The sequence below is a fragment of the Oncorhynchus mykiss genome, chromosome 17 (genome assembly GCF_013265735.2).
Source record: "Oncorhynchus mykiss isolate Arlee chromosome 17, USDA_OmykA_1.1, whole genome shotgun sequence".
In the NCBI taxonomy this organism is placed as follows: domain Eukaryota; kingdom Metazoa; phylum Chordata; class Actinopteri; order Salmoniformes; family Salmonidae; genus Oncorhynchus; species Oncorhynchus mykiss.
Window position 1 is genome coordinate 10,325,872 of NC_048581.1, and position 14,830 is coordinate 10,340,701.

Below are 14,830 nucleotides of genomic sequence, written 5' to 3' on the forward strand. Positions count from 1 at the left end.
CATGTAGTGGTGGTGTAGGGGAACAGAACAGTGTAGTGACCACAGCATGTTGTGGTGCTGTAGGGGAACAGAACAGTGTGTGACTGTTTCCTGTGTCCAGGTTGACCCGGTCTGGAGAGAAGCATCACCATCTGGAGAGGCAGAGGGAGGTGACTAGGGCACTGGTCATCAAGGTAAGACTAGTGGCATTTCAGAAGGGTCCAATGTTATTGTGAACTAACCACATACAGTGTGTGTGTATGAATAAATATGAATATATATTCATGGTCTTTGTTTTATATTAGCAGTCAGTATATCTATTCCTTCCTTATATCTTATCTTTGTTATTTTTGTGTGTGTGTGTGTGACAAATTGAGATGTACTCTTGGAATACGGTGGCGGAAGGGAGGGAAAAGGAGAGGCAGAGGAGGTTGAAGAGAGAGGAAGAGGGTGAGATTGAATCGGTAGAAGATGGTGGAAAAAAGGGATATGGTTTGTCGAAGAAGAATGGTAGAAAGTGTAAGCAGAGTGAGCTGTACACCGGATCGAGGTCTGGAGGTGAATTATGAGAGGTGGTAGGTGTGTTGAAGTCCTCAGAGCCCGAGGATTGCATCGATGGTCAGGATAAAGATGAGTCCGTGACAGCAGGAGTGACATTTTTGGAGAAAGTGGCCCCCTCAGACAGGGTGGCGTGAGTGGAGAAACAGGAGAGTGTAATTAGGATATTTGAGATATTGATAGCTTTTGTGCCGAATACATTACGTTGTTACAGGTGTCAAGCTCATGGACAGAGTGTAGGAGGGAGGTTCCTAGGTGTGGGAAGTGTGCAGAAGGCCATGAGACAAAGGAATGTGTTGTGTTGGGGAAAGAAGTGGGATGTTGTAAGGGTGCCCGTGGGGCCGGGGATCAGAAAAGTCTGGTGAGAGAGAGGCAGGATGGGGTTTCCAGGGTTAGAGTAGAGCAGAGGGTGTCGTATGGTGAAAAAAAAACTATTCTTCACACTATCGGTTTAATTACACTATCTATTGTTTCTACATTTTAGAGTTCTCCAGATGGATTTACACCTGAAATCCATTATCAGGACAACAGGGGAGAGTACCGGTAACTTGATATATTTAATGTTTATCGTTGGTAGTTTGTTTAAAAGAAGGACAATGCCTTAAATCCAGGAAATCTCTCAAAATTAAATTCTTCATTTTTTGCTCTAGTTTCCAGTGCCCCCATGCAGGTCTGTTCCAGTGCAGTATAACAGGCCTGGTGTTTAGGATGGAGGGAGAGGCAGAGGTGCTCTACATGACAGTCCCCTGGGACAGGATGCTTCTATCCCAGAGAGGCAAGAGACCTGCAGGACCCCTGTTCAAGTTTACATGCCTTAAGGGGTCTGTCAGTCAACTACACCTTCCACACTGTGAGATTCATTCTGGTAAGTTACACATTTCCATGGAGGTTATCAGTGGTGGGAAAAGGACCCAATTTTCAAACTGAAGTAAAAGTAAAGATACCTTAATAGAAAATGACTCAAGTAAAAGTGAACGTCACCCAGTAAAATATCACTTAAGTAAAAGTCTAAAAGTATTTGGCTTTAAATATACTTTAGTATCAAAACTAAATGTAATTGCTAAAATACTGCAAACTTAAGTATCAAAAGTAAAAGTACAAATGATTTCAAATTCCTTATATAAAGCAAACCAGACGGCAACATTTTCCAGTTTTTTTAATTTACAGTTGGCCAGGGGTACACTTAAACACTCAGACATCATTACAAATTAAGCATGAATGTTTAGTGAGTCCACCAGATAAGAGGCAGTAGGGATGTTCTCTTAAATTAATACGTGTGTGAATTAGATCATTTTCCTGTCCTGCTAAGCATTCAAAATGTAATGAGTACTTTTGGGTGTCGGGGAAAAATAATTTTCTTTAGGAACGCAGTGAAGCAAAAGTAAAAGTTTTCAAAAATATAAATAGTAAAGTACAGGTCCCCCCAAAAACTACTTAAGTATTACTTAATAGCCTATGTATTCTTAATCACCATCAGTAGCATCACTACTCCACTACTGAGTTGTCATCGTCATCTGAACAGAAGACTAATGTTCTCTTTCTCTCCTAGAGGGTGGATGTGACTTCCTGTCTGTAGCCCATGTGACTGATGATGACAGTATGGAGTTTCTCCATCACCATGAGACAAGAGAAACTCATGTCATATTAAACATCACTCAATTCAGCAAATATGGCATCACCAAGGATAAGGAAGCTCCTGTCTCTCCTATCCGTGCTCTGGTGCTACTATTTTACAAACTCCCAGATGATAACAATAATTCCACCCTAAGTGTGTTGTTGCTGCCCAGAAATGTTGACATTGATGAGGTAAGTAGATCCGAGTTATCAAACTCGTCTTTGGTTGGAATTCAATCAAACTCGCACTGTTGAACTCACCTTTTTCCACAGAAAAGCATTTTTGGGGGATAATGTAACTGTAAACAGGGAATTGAAAACTGTGGGGGGTCTCGCTCGCAAACCCAAGAGGACATCCTCAAGGTCAGAAGGTGACATTTGGGCTTCCATATTTCAGGCAGTGCTACCTCATTATGACTGTGTGTTCCAAACCATTTCAATCCTCTCAAGGTGTGTAAGACAAGGAGGACAAGGAATGGAGACCGAGAAATCTACATTGAAATAAATCCTAACTGTAGACTAACCCGGGACCAAGAATACACCCTCTCCACCGATCTAACAGATGAACATCACATAGATCCAGAGGTAGGCTAATAAATATGACATGAGAGAGGAAATGTGTTAACACATGTCAATACTTTGTGATGCTACCTTGATAACATATAGAAATCACATACAATTCTGCTTGACTAGATACTTCTGCTTTTTTTTTTTAGAATGCAGAGTTTGTGGATTATGATTCCTATACAAACTACATGCCAACATTTCAGTTGCGTTTAAAAACTGTTGTTGAAGAAGTGAATCTTCTTCTGGAAGAACATGGCGGTCCTGAAAATGAACGTATATGGGACCGCCTTGTTTCACTACCAGGTAACTGAAATTCAGAGAGAGTAGGAGTTACAATAGAACTAGTAGTAATATTAGCATTTTACATTTAAGTTTTACATTAAATTAGTAACAGTCATCATAATAGCATGGTAGTAGTAGTAGCAGCAGTAAAGAAGTAGTAGGAGCAGCAGCAGTAGTAGTAGTAACAGTAGTAGTAACAGTAGTAGTAGTAGTAGTAACAGTAGTAGTAACAGTAGTAGTAGTAGTAGCAGCGGTAGTCGGAGCAGTAGTCGGAGCAGTAGTCAGAGTAGGAGTAGGAGTAGGAGCAGTAGTAGTAGGAGTAGGAGCAGTAGGAGTAGCAGCAGCAGTAGTAGGAGTAGTAGTAGTAGTAGTAAACTCAACAAAAAAAGAAATGTCCTCTCACTGTCAACAGCATTTATTTTCAGCAAACTTAACATGTGTAAGGTATCACCCCCCTGAAATGGGCAAAAGTGAATGGGATCATATTGGTACCGTATGAAACATATACACGATGTACAATACCACTCAATTGGACATCGTTTCATTCAAAGCTGATTGCAAATATCATATGGCAAATGCCAAGTGTAACACTGCAAAAAATCCAATAGATGGCGAGTACGCTCCACCGTAATTTTTCATATTGCAAGTCAAATTTTTAAAATTTGAAACATTTTTCAAAAACGTGTCACCACCTTAAAAAAGTGCATTCTGGACCGTTTTTCGAAATTCTTTCGATTTTTATGTCAATTACACATGTATAAGACCTGTATGAACATACTTTTGTCAAATTTTATTATTATTATTATTTATTTTTTTACTTGTCCATAAGGCACATGTTTTGTCCATTTGCAATATGATTTCATAGGAAGTCAAAAGTCGAAAATAACAACAAAAAAAAAAAAACTACCAAAATGACAAGTGGCACCCCCTATTGGATGGGCACGGGTGGGGGATGCTCCCTACCCAACTGTAGACCCCTTGCTCCCCCTAAAGGCATTAAACACCATTTTAAAATTGTGCTTCTGGTAACACATTCCAATCACCAGGTACACCGCTGTCCATTTGCAATATGTTTCAATGGGCATTTACCATCACGAATTTGACATGCTCAAAAATACTGCAGAAATACAAAATTGACTGGCCTGATGAACTCTGGATGGCCGGGCAGTGATAGTGGTTCCTCTCCATCGCTCATTGTGTTGATTTCATCATATCCATTTGGTGATGTTTTTTCACTGTTGAATCATATTGAGTACAGACATCCATTTTTTAAAACCTCCATAAATCACTCGGGCCGGCCCCCATTGATTTGGGGCCATAGTATAGTGCTCCCATATCGGGCATGGAAGTCTGGATGCCCCCTAAAAGCATTTAAAACTGTTTTGAAAATCGTACCTGGTAACCCAAAACATGAAACATAGCCTAAAATACTGCAGAAATACAACATTGACTGGCCTGATGAACTCGGGATGACCGGGCAGTGATAGTGGTTCCTCTCCATCGCTCGTTGTGTTGATTTCATCATGTCCATTTGGTGATGTTTTTTCAATGTTGAATCATATTGCAAATGTACTGTGCATTTGCAATATGTTTCAATGGGCATTTACCAACACGAATTTGACATGCTCAAAACTCCTGCAGAAATGCAAAATTGACTTGCCCGATGAATTCAGGATGGCCAGGCAGTGATAGTGGTTCCTCTCCATCGCTCGATGGTGCCATGAGAGAAGTGGGACTGTCGTTTTTTAACGGTTTTTGAAAAATGTCCAAAATGACTAGGGGCACCCCCTATTGGATTGGGACAGATGGGGGGTGCTCCCTACCCAACCGTGGACCCCTTGCACACCCCCAAAGGCATTTAAAACCATTATAAAAATGTTATCCTGGTAACCCGTTCCAATCACCAGGCGCACGGCTGTCCATTTGAAATATGTTTTAATGGGCATTTACCATCACAAATTTGACATGCTCAAAAAAACTGCAGGAATGTGAAATTGACTGGATGGCCGGGCAGGGATTCTAGGTCCTCTCCATCGCTCGTTGGTGTTGATTTCAAGTTTTCATTTTGGTGATGGTACCTCACTGTTTAAACATATTGCAAATGTACAAAAGTCAACCAGCATGTCAGTGTCCATCAGTCAATTAGATATCTTTCTGACACCAAACTGATACAAACTGACACCCAGTTTTTCCAACTCGTTTAGAAGCCAATTATCACATATTTCAGAGCAGGCCCAAAATTCACAGCGCCTTCTGTTTAAACCATAATAAAAACATATAACACGTAGTTACTATCTAGCTGCGGGTCCAGTTCTGACATTATGTGTAGGCCTAGCTGAGGCGACCTCGAATCCCAAGTTTCGGCTCGATAGGTCATTTGGAGCCTTAGCAGCGACCTTAATTGGTGCTGAAAATCCACTTTTTCTGGGCGTTGCTACAGGGTCCTTGAATGAGCTATCGGACAGAAATGTTGGGGTCCATCTCTATGCACCTAGTCTTGCGACTCTGGGACCTTTCTAAATATCGTCATTTTCGTAATGGTCAAAATAAATTGAAGTTATTGAAAATGTACGATGCTGTTTCTCAGTCTGAGAACCTTCTAGAGCCACAACTCACCGTGCACTATCAACCTGAGCTCTATAACAGGTTTCTAAAGTTTCAGAGCTCTAGGTCTAACGGTTCTTTGATAGTTTGAACAAAAGTAACTATTGCTTTTGTGTCTCTAAGCCCCACACTGTGTTACTCCATCCTTGCTGTGTGTGTATGAGAGTTTTTCTTGGAAATCTGATGGGAGACATGACTGATTTACAGTTCATGAGGGTTGCCTAATCACACATATGAAGTTTTGGAAAGATGTGACTTTTTTAACCATTCGAAACAGCCACTTTGACCCCAATTATGGCACTTCCGGTTGGCACAGAAAGCTAAAAGTAAACACATATCCTGATTGGGGTATGCTTTTATAGAATCCTGGGTTTTAAGTGTTTACGTTGAGAACTGACAGATTTACACAGGGTTGAATGCACTATTCATCACAAACTTCTGGTTGGGTATGGAAAAACAATTTTAGGGTGATTTTAACCACTTCCGGTTGCTCCCAGGAGCTTAGAATCGACACAGGTAGACCTCATAGTGGCTTGATGGATTGTCATCGAAGACAGGTTCATAAGGCATTATTAACCCACATCGGCTTCAGATTGAATTTAGGGGAGCAGATAATGTATTCCTATGGGGAGAGATGTCATTGTAATCTGAGATGAAAAAACCCAGTTTTTACTGTAAAGGGTTAATGCCACACGGTCAAGGTTAGGCTTGCACAGATCGGGAGGACCTCAGGAACGTTCCTGAGGTCGAATTGTGCTTCTCACCCTAACGGTTCTCCCACTGTCACCCAAAAGCACCTGACATTTTTTTCACGGTCGCTGCACTCAGACCGAGCGAGCTATGGTCAAGCGGGGCATCTCGTTGAACTCGGCACAGCCTAGAGATTATGGTAATGCCACTGCAGGCTCTGAGTGTCTTTAAGCACCGCACTTTGTCACTCCATCCTTGCTGTGTGTGTGTGTGTGTGTGTGTGTGTGTGTGTGTGTGTGTGTGTGTGTGTGTGTGTGTGTGTGCGTTTCTTTGACATCTGTTGGGAGAAATGACTGATTTACAGTTCATGAGGGTTGACTAATCACACATATGAAGTTTTGAAAAGATCTGACCTTTTTAACCCTTCAAAACAACCACTATGACACAATTTTAAGGTCAGGGACCGTACATTTGCAATATGGAGTTTCTCACCAACCATACGGCAAATGTTAAAATGTTCCCTTCATGTATGTAAATATTTGTATGAACATAACAAGATTGAGACATAAACTGAGACATAAACTGAACAAGTTCCACAGACATGTAACTGTCAGAAATTGAATAATGTGTCCCTGAACAAAGGGGGGGGGGGGTCAAAATCAAATGAGGGAAACAAGGCGGTCTTCTGGTCAGACTCCGGAGACGGGCACATCGTGCACCACTCCCTAGCATTCTTCTCGCCAATGTCCAGTCTTTTGACAACAAGGTTGATGAAATCCGAGCAAGGGTAGCATTCCAGAGGGACATCAGAGACTGTAACGTTCTTTGCTTCACGGAAACATGGCTCACTGGAGAGACGCGATCGGAGGCGGTGCAGCCAACGGGTTTCTCCACGCATCGCGCTGACAGAAACAAACATCTTTCTGGTAAGAAGAGGGGCGGGGGCGTATGCCTTATGGCTAACGAGACATGGTGTGATGAAAGAAACATACAGGAACTCAAATCCTTCTGTTCACCTGATTTAGAATTCCTCACAATCAAATGTAGACCGCATTATCTACCAAGAGAATTCTCTTCGATTATGATCACAGCCGTATATATCCCCCCCCAAGCAGACACATCGATGGCTCTGAACTAACTTTATTTGACTCTTTGCAAACTGGAATCCATTTATCCGGAAGCTGCATTCATTGTAGCTGGGGATTTTAACAAGGCTAATCTGAAAACAAGACTCCCTAAATTTTATCAGCATATCGATTGCACAACCAGGGGTGGAAAAACCTTGGATCATTGTTACTCTAACTTCCGCGACGCATATAAGGCCCTGCCCCGCCCTCCTTTCGGAAAAGCTGACCACGACTCCATTTTGTTGATCCCTGCCTACAGACAGAAACTAAAACAAGAGGCTCCCACGCTGAGGTCTGTCCAACGCTGGTCCGACCAAGCTGACTCCACACTCCAAGACTGCTTCCATCACGTGGACTGGGACATGTTTCGTATTGCGTCAGATAACAATATTGACGAATACGGTGTGCGAGTTCATTAGAACGTGCGTTGAAGATGTCGTTCCCATAGCAACGATTAAAACATTCCCTAACCAGAAACCGTGGATTGATGGCAGCATTCGCGTGAAACTGAAAGCGCGAACCACTGCTTTTAATCAGGGCAAGGTGACTGGTAACATGACCGAATACAAACAGTGCAGCTATTCCCTCCGCAAGGCTATCAAACAAGCTAAACGTCAGTACAGAGACAAAGTAGAATCTCAATTCAACGGCTCAGACACAAGAGGCATGTGGCAGGGTCTACAGTCAATCACGGACTACAAGAAGAAATCCAGCCCAGTCACGGACCAGGATGTCCTGCTCCCAGGCAGACTAAATAACTTTTTTGCCCGCTTTGAGGACAATACAGTGCCACTGACACGGCCTGCAACGAAAACATGCAGACTCTCCTTCACTGCAGCCGAGGTGAGTAAGACATTTAAACGTGTTAACCCTCGCAAGGCTGCAGGCCCAGATGGCATCCCCAGCCGCGCCCTCAGAGCATGCGCAGACCAGCTGGCCGGTGTGTTTACGGACATATTCAATCAATCCCTATACCAGTCTGCTGTTCCCACATGCTTCAAGAGGGCCACCATTGTTCCTGTTCCCAAGAAAGCTAAGGTAACTGAGCTAAACGACTACCGCCCCGTAGCACTCACTTCCGTCACCATGAAGTGCTTTGAGAGACTAGTCAAGGACCATATCACCTCCTCCCTACCCGACACCCTAGACCCACTCCAATTTGCTTACCGCCCAAATAGGTCCACAAACGATGCCATCTCAACCACACTGCACACTGCCCTAACCCATCTGGACAAGAGGAATACCTATGTGAGAATGCTGTTCATCGACTACAGCTCGGCATTCAACACCATAGTACCCTCCAAGCTCGTCATCAAGCTCGAGACCCTGGGTCTCGACCCCGCCCTGTGCAACTGGGTACTGGACTTCCTGTCGGGCCGCCCCCAGGTGGTGAGGGTAGGCAACAACATCTCCACCCCGCTGATCCTCAACACTGGGGCCCCACAAGGGTGCGTTCTGAGCACTCTCCTGTACTCCCTGTTCACCCACAACTGCGTGGCCACGCACGCCTCCAACTCAATCATCAAGTTTGCGGACGACACAACAGTGGTAGGCTTGATTACCAACAACGACGAGACGACCTACAGGGAGGAGGTGAGGGCCCTCGGAGTGTGGTGTCAGGAAAATAACCTCACACTCAACGTCAACAAAACTAAGGAGATGATTGTGGACTTCAGGAAACAGCAGAGGGAACACCCCCCTATCCACATCGATGGAACAGTAGTGGAGAGGGTAGCAAGTTTTAAGTTCCTCGGCATACACATCACAGACAAACTGAATTGGTCCACTCACACAGACATCATCGTGAAGAAGGCGCAGCAGCACCTCTTCAACCTCAGGAGGCTGAATAAATTCGGTTTGTCACCAAAAGCACTCACAAACTTCTACAGATGCACAATCGAGAGCATCCTGGCGGGCTGTATCACCGCCTGGTACGGCAACTGCTCTGCCCACAACCGTAAGGCTCTCCAGAGGGTAGTGAGGTCTGCACAACGCATCACCGGGGGCAAACTACCTGCCCTCCAGGACACCTACACCACCCGATGTTACAGGAAGGCCATAAAGATCATCAAGGACATCAACCACCCGAGCCACTGCCTGTTCACCCCGCTATCATCCAGAAGGCAAGGTCAGTACAGGTGCATCAAAGCTGAGACCGAGAGACTGAAAAACAGCTTCTATCTCAAGGCCATCAGACTGTTAAACAGCCACCACTAACATTGAGGGGCTGCTGCCAACACACTGACACTGACACTGACTCAACTCCAGCCACTTTAATAATGGGAATTGATGGAAAATGATGTAAATATACCACTAGCCACTTTAAACAATGCTACCTTATATAATGTTACTTACCCTACATTATTCATCTCATATGCATACGTATATACTGTACTCTATATCATCGACTGCATCCTTATGTAATACATGTATCACTAGCCACTTTAACTATGCCACTTTGTTTACATACTCACCTCATGTATATACTGTACTCGATACCATCTACTGTATCCTGCCTATGCTGCTCTGTACCATCACTCATTCATATATCCTTATGTACATATTATTTATCCCCTTACACTGTGTATAAGACAGTAGTTTTGGAATTGTTAGTTAGATTACTTGTTGGTTATTACTGCATTGTCGGAACTAGAAGCACAAGCATTTCGCTACACTCGCATTAACATCTGCTAACCATGTGTATGTGACAAATAAAATTTGATTTGATTTGAGGATGTCAAGGGAGGAGGATGTCAACCCTGTAACGCACAGCGTTGAGATTGCCCATAATGACAACAAGCTCAGTCCGTTCATGCTGTGACACAGCGCCCCAGACCATGACGGACCCTCCACCTACAAATCGATCCCGCTCCAGAGTACAGGCCTTGGTGTAATGCTCATTCCTTCAACGATAACCGTGAATCCGACCATCACCCCTGGTGAGACAAAACCGCGACTCGTCAGTGAAGAGCACTTTTTGCCAGTCCTGTCTGGTCCAGCGTCGGTGGGTTTGTGTGCATAGGCGACTTTGTTGCCGGTGATGTCTGGTGAGGACCTGTCTTACAACAGGCCTACAAGTTCTCAGTTCAGCCTAACTCAGCCTATTGCGGACAGTTTCAGCACTGATGGAGGGATTGTGCGTTCCTGGTGTAACTCGGGCAGTTGTGGTTGCCATCCTGTACCTGTCCCGCAGATGTGATGTTCGGATGTACCGATCCTGTGCAGGTGTTGTTACACGTGGTCTGCCACTGCGAGGACGATCAGCTGTCCGTCCTGTCTCCCTGTAGCGCTGTCTTAGGCGTCTCACAGTACGGACATTGCAATGTATTGCCCTGGCCACATCTGCAGTCCTCATGCCTCCTTGCTGCATGTATAAAGCACGTATACGCAGATATGCAGGGACCCTGGGGATCTTTCTTTTGGTGTTTTTTAGAGTCAGTAGAAAGACCTCTTTAGTGTCCTAAGCTTTCAAAACTGTGACCTTAATTGCCTACCGTCTGTAAACTGTTAGTGTCTTAAGGACTGTTCCACAGGTGCATGTTCATTCATTGTTTATGGTTCATTGAACAAGCATGAGAAACAGTGTTTAAACCCTTTACAATGAAGATCTGTGAAGTATTTTGGATTTTTATGAATTATCTTTGAAAGAGGGTCCTGAAAAATTGACTTTTCTTTTTTTGCTGAGTTTAGTAGTAGCAGGATTAGCAGTAGTAAAATAAGGAGTAGTAGTAGTAGTAGTAGCAGTAGTAAAATAAGTAGTAGTAGCAGCATTGGATCTTGCCTGCAGTGTAACCTAGCTCACTTTAAATACTACTGTATATGCCCACTTTTTAATGAAACGGATGGTCTGTCAAGTGACAAAATGTCTCCAGGAGCATACGTAATCAAGGTATCTTTTCATCCACAGTTACACCTCCAGATGGCGCTAGAGCAGGTAAATATAATTTCCTGTCTTCTCACAAGAGATTTAATTGTGATAGAGGACAGAGTTCCCTAACAGCAGATTTTTGCAGTAAACACAATAATGCAGCTTTTTAGAATCCTATTGATAAGCGCAAGAAAACAGTCACTAATTAGTTACTTAATGCTGAGCGAGTGTTGCACCTTTGCCTTTTCAACGATGATTTAATTGTTTGGTCGACTCCTGTGGTTAAGTGCCGTCCACTTCTTTTCAAATTCAATTACAATCTCAGCAAGATGGCATCATCACAAACATTTTGCTACGTTACAGCCCCCCAAACAAATGAAATACCTTGTTTGCTTTGAGACTCGTGTGTGTCAGATACGTCCTTGAGATGTCTCTGCTACTTGATTGGAGGCCACCTGTGGTATATTCAGTTGATTGGACATCATTTGGAAAGGCACACAACTGTCTATGTAAGGTCCCACAGTTGACAGTGCATGTCAGAGCAAAAACCAAGGTCAAAGGAATTGTCCGTAGAGCCCCGAGACAGGATTGTGTGGAGGCATTTCTGCAGCATTGAAGGTCCCCAAGAACACAGTGGCCTCAATCAGTAAATGGCACATGACAGCCTGCTTGGAGTTTGCTAAAAGGCACATAAAGGACTCTCAGACCATGATAAAGAAGATTCAATGGGTCTGATGAAATTAAGATTTAACTCCTTGGCCTGAATGCCAAGCGTCATGTCTGGAGGCAACCTGACACATTCCCTATGGTGAAGCATGGTGGTGGCGGCATCATGCTGTGGGGATATATTTTTTTAGCGGCAGGAACTGGGAGACTAGTCAGGATCGAGGGAAAGATGAACGGAGCAAAGTACAGAGAGATCCTTGATGAAAACCTGCTCCAGAGCGCTCAGGACCTCAGACTGGGGTGAAGGTTCACCTTCCAACCGGACAACAACCCTAAACACACAGCCAAGACAATGCAGGAGTGGCTTCCCTGAATGTCCTTGAACCCGGACTTAAACCCAATCTAACATCTCTAGAGAGACCTGAAAATAGCTGTGCAGCGAAGCTTCCCATCCAACCTGACAGAGCTTGAGAGGATCTGCAGAGAAGAATGTGAGAAACTCCTCAAATACAGGTGTGCCAAGCTTGTAGCGTTATACCAAAGAAGACTCAATGCTGTAATCGCTGCCAAAGGTGCTTCAACAAAGTACTGAGTCATTGTCGGAATACTTATGCAAATGTGATATTTCATTTTAAATTAATTTGCAAGAATGTAAAAAAAAAACGTTTTTTTGCTTTTTCATTATGGGTGTCACGCCCTGACCTTAGAGCCTTTTTATTCTCTATTTTGGTCAGGTCAGGGTGTGACTAGTGTGGGTATCCTATTTTTTGTATTTCTATGTTGGCCTGGTATGGTTCTCAATCACAGGCAACTGTCTATCGTTGTCTCTGATTGGGGATCATATTTAGGCAGCCTTTTCCCAACTGTTGTTTGTGGGATCTTGTTTTTGTGTAGCTGCCTGTGAGCAGCCCAGAACATCACATTTTGTTTTCTTCTCTATTGTTATTGGTGAGTTTCATATTTATTAAACATGTGGAACTCTAAGTACGCTGCGCCTTGGTCCATTCATTCAGACGACAGTGACAGAAGATCCCACCACCCACGGACCAAGCAACGTGCCCAGGAGGAGCAGGGATCCTGGGCCTGGGTGGAAAGCCAGGAGTAGAGGACATCCTGGACGTGGGACGAAATCATGGCAGGAGACAAAAGCCTGCCATGGAAACAGGCGGAAGCAGCGAAGGAGGAACAACGACGACGCCAGGGTTCGCGGCCACGACGCGAGCCCAAAGGACAGCCTGAAAAAAACATTTTTCTGGGGGGGGGGGGGGGGGGGGGGGGGAAGGAAAACGGAGTGGTCGACGGAGCCGAGGGGTGAACCAGAGCCAGTCAGGGAGTCGAGGGGTGAACCAGAGCCAGTCAGGGAGTCGAGGGGTGAACCAGAGCCAGTCAGGGAGTCGAGGGGTGAACCAGAGCCAGTCAGGGAGTCGAGTGGTGAACCAGAGCCAGTCAGGGAGCCGAGGGGTGAACCAGAGCCAGTCAGGGAGTCGAGGGGTGAACCAGAGCCAGTCAGGGAGTCGAGGGGTGAACCAGAGCCAGTCAGGGAGTCGAGGGGTGAACCAGAGCCAGTCAGGGAGTCGAGGGGTGAACCAGAGCCAGTCAGGGAGTCGAGGGGTGAACCAGAGCCAGTCAGGGAGTCGAGGGGTGAACCAGAGCCAGTCAGGGAGTCGAGGGGTGAACCAGAGCCAGTCAGGGAGGCGAGTGGTGAACCAGAGCCAGTCAGGGAGTCGAGTGGTGAACCAGAGCCAGTCAGGGAGTCGAGGGGTGAACCAGAGCCAGTCAGGGAGTCGAGGGGTGAACCAGAGCCAGTCAGGGAGTCGAGGGGTGAACCAGAGCCAGTCAGGGAGTCGAGGGGTGAACCAGAGCCAGTCAGGGAGTCGAGTGGTGAACCAGAGCCAGTCAGGGAGTCGAGGGGTGAACCAGAGCCAGTCAGGGAGTCGAGGGGTGAACCAGAGCCAGTCAGGGAGTCGAGGGGTGAACCAGAGCCAGTCAGGGAGTCGAGTGGTGAACCAGAGCCAGTCAGGGAGTCGAGTGGTGAACCAGAGCCAGTCAGGGAGTCGAGGGGTGAACCAGAGCCAGTCAGGGAGTCGAGGGGTGAACCAGAGCCAGTCAGGGAGTCGAGTGGTGAACCAGAGCCAGTCAGGGAGTCGAGTGGTGAACCAGAGCCAGTCAGGGAGTCGAGTGGTGAACCAGAGCCAGTCAGGGAGTCGAGTGGTGAACCAGAGCCAGTCAGGGAGTCGAGGGGTGAACCAGAGCCAGTCAGGGAGTCGAGGGGTGAACCAGAGCCAGTCAGGGAGTCGAGGGGTGAACCAGAGCCAGTCAGGGAGTCGAGTGGTGAACCAGAGCCAGTCAGGGAGTCGAGTGGTGAACCAGAGCCAGTCAGGGAGTCGAGGGGTGAACCAGAGCCAGTCAGGGAGCCGAGGGGTGAACCAGAGCCAGTCAGGGAGTCGAGTGAGGAACTCAACGAAAGATTCCGGAGAGAGGTGTTGGCGTTGAGAGCGCTGCAGAGCCGGCGTGCTGAGGAGCGTGACATCAGTCCGGTGTCATATGCACCAGTTTCACGCATCTGGCCTCCAGGGCGCCTCCCCAGTCCGGTACGTCCTGTGTCTCCTCCACGCACTCGCCCTGAGGTGTGTCACCGTTCCGGTACAATGTGTGCCAGTTCTACGCACCGTGTCTCCAGTGCGCCTCCACAGCCCAGGACGCCCTGTGCCAGCTCCCAACATTTACAGTGCGAAGGTTGTTATCTGTCCAGGACGCGTTGTGCCAGGCCTACGCTCCAGACTTCCAGTGCGCCTCCACGGTCCAATATATCCTGTGCGTCTCCCCAGCCCGGTACATCCTGTGCCAGCTCCACGTACCCGAGCCTCCAGCGACG

The 14,830-nt window shown here is 46.0% G+C and overlaps 2 protein-coding genes across 3 annotated transcripts in view; one reads left to right on the forward strand and one right to left on the reverse strand.

Moving 5' to 3' along the window:
- The window catches only part of LOC110518414 (NACHT, LRR and PYD domains-containing protein 1b allele 3), a 309,469-nt gene that overhangs the window by 227,213 nt on the left and 67,426 nt on the right, over nt 1-14,830 (reverse strand). The window lies entirely within an intron of this gene.
- LOC110518417 overlaps nt 1-14,830 on the forward strand; it is a 36,864-nt gene that overhangs the window by 12,498 nt on the left and 9,536 nt on the right. For both annotated transcript variants that reach the window (XM_036948909.1, XM_036948910.1), the window contains exons 3-9: nt 101-173; nt 1,022-1,080; nt 1,188-1,402; nt 2,087-2,343; nt 2,602-2,736; nt 2,868-3,021; nt 11,329-11,355. In XM_036948909.1, coding sequence (XP_036804804.1) covers nt 101-173; nt 1,022-1,080; nt 1,188-1,402; nt 2,087-2,343; nt 2,602-2,736; nt 2,868-3,021; nt 11,329-11,355 — 920 coding nt within the window. The remainder of the gene's footprint in view (nt 1-100; nt 174-1,021; nt 1,081-1,187; nt 1,403-2,086; nt 2,344-2,601; nt 2,737-2,867; nt 3,022-11,328; nt 11,356-14,830) is intronic.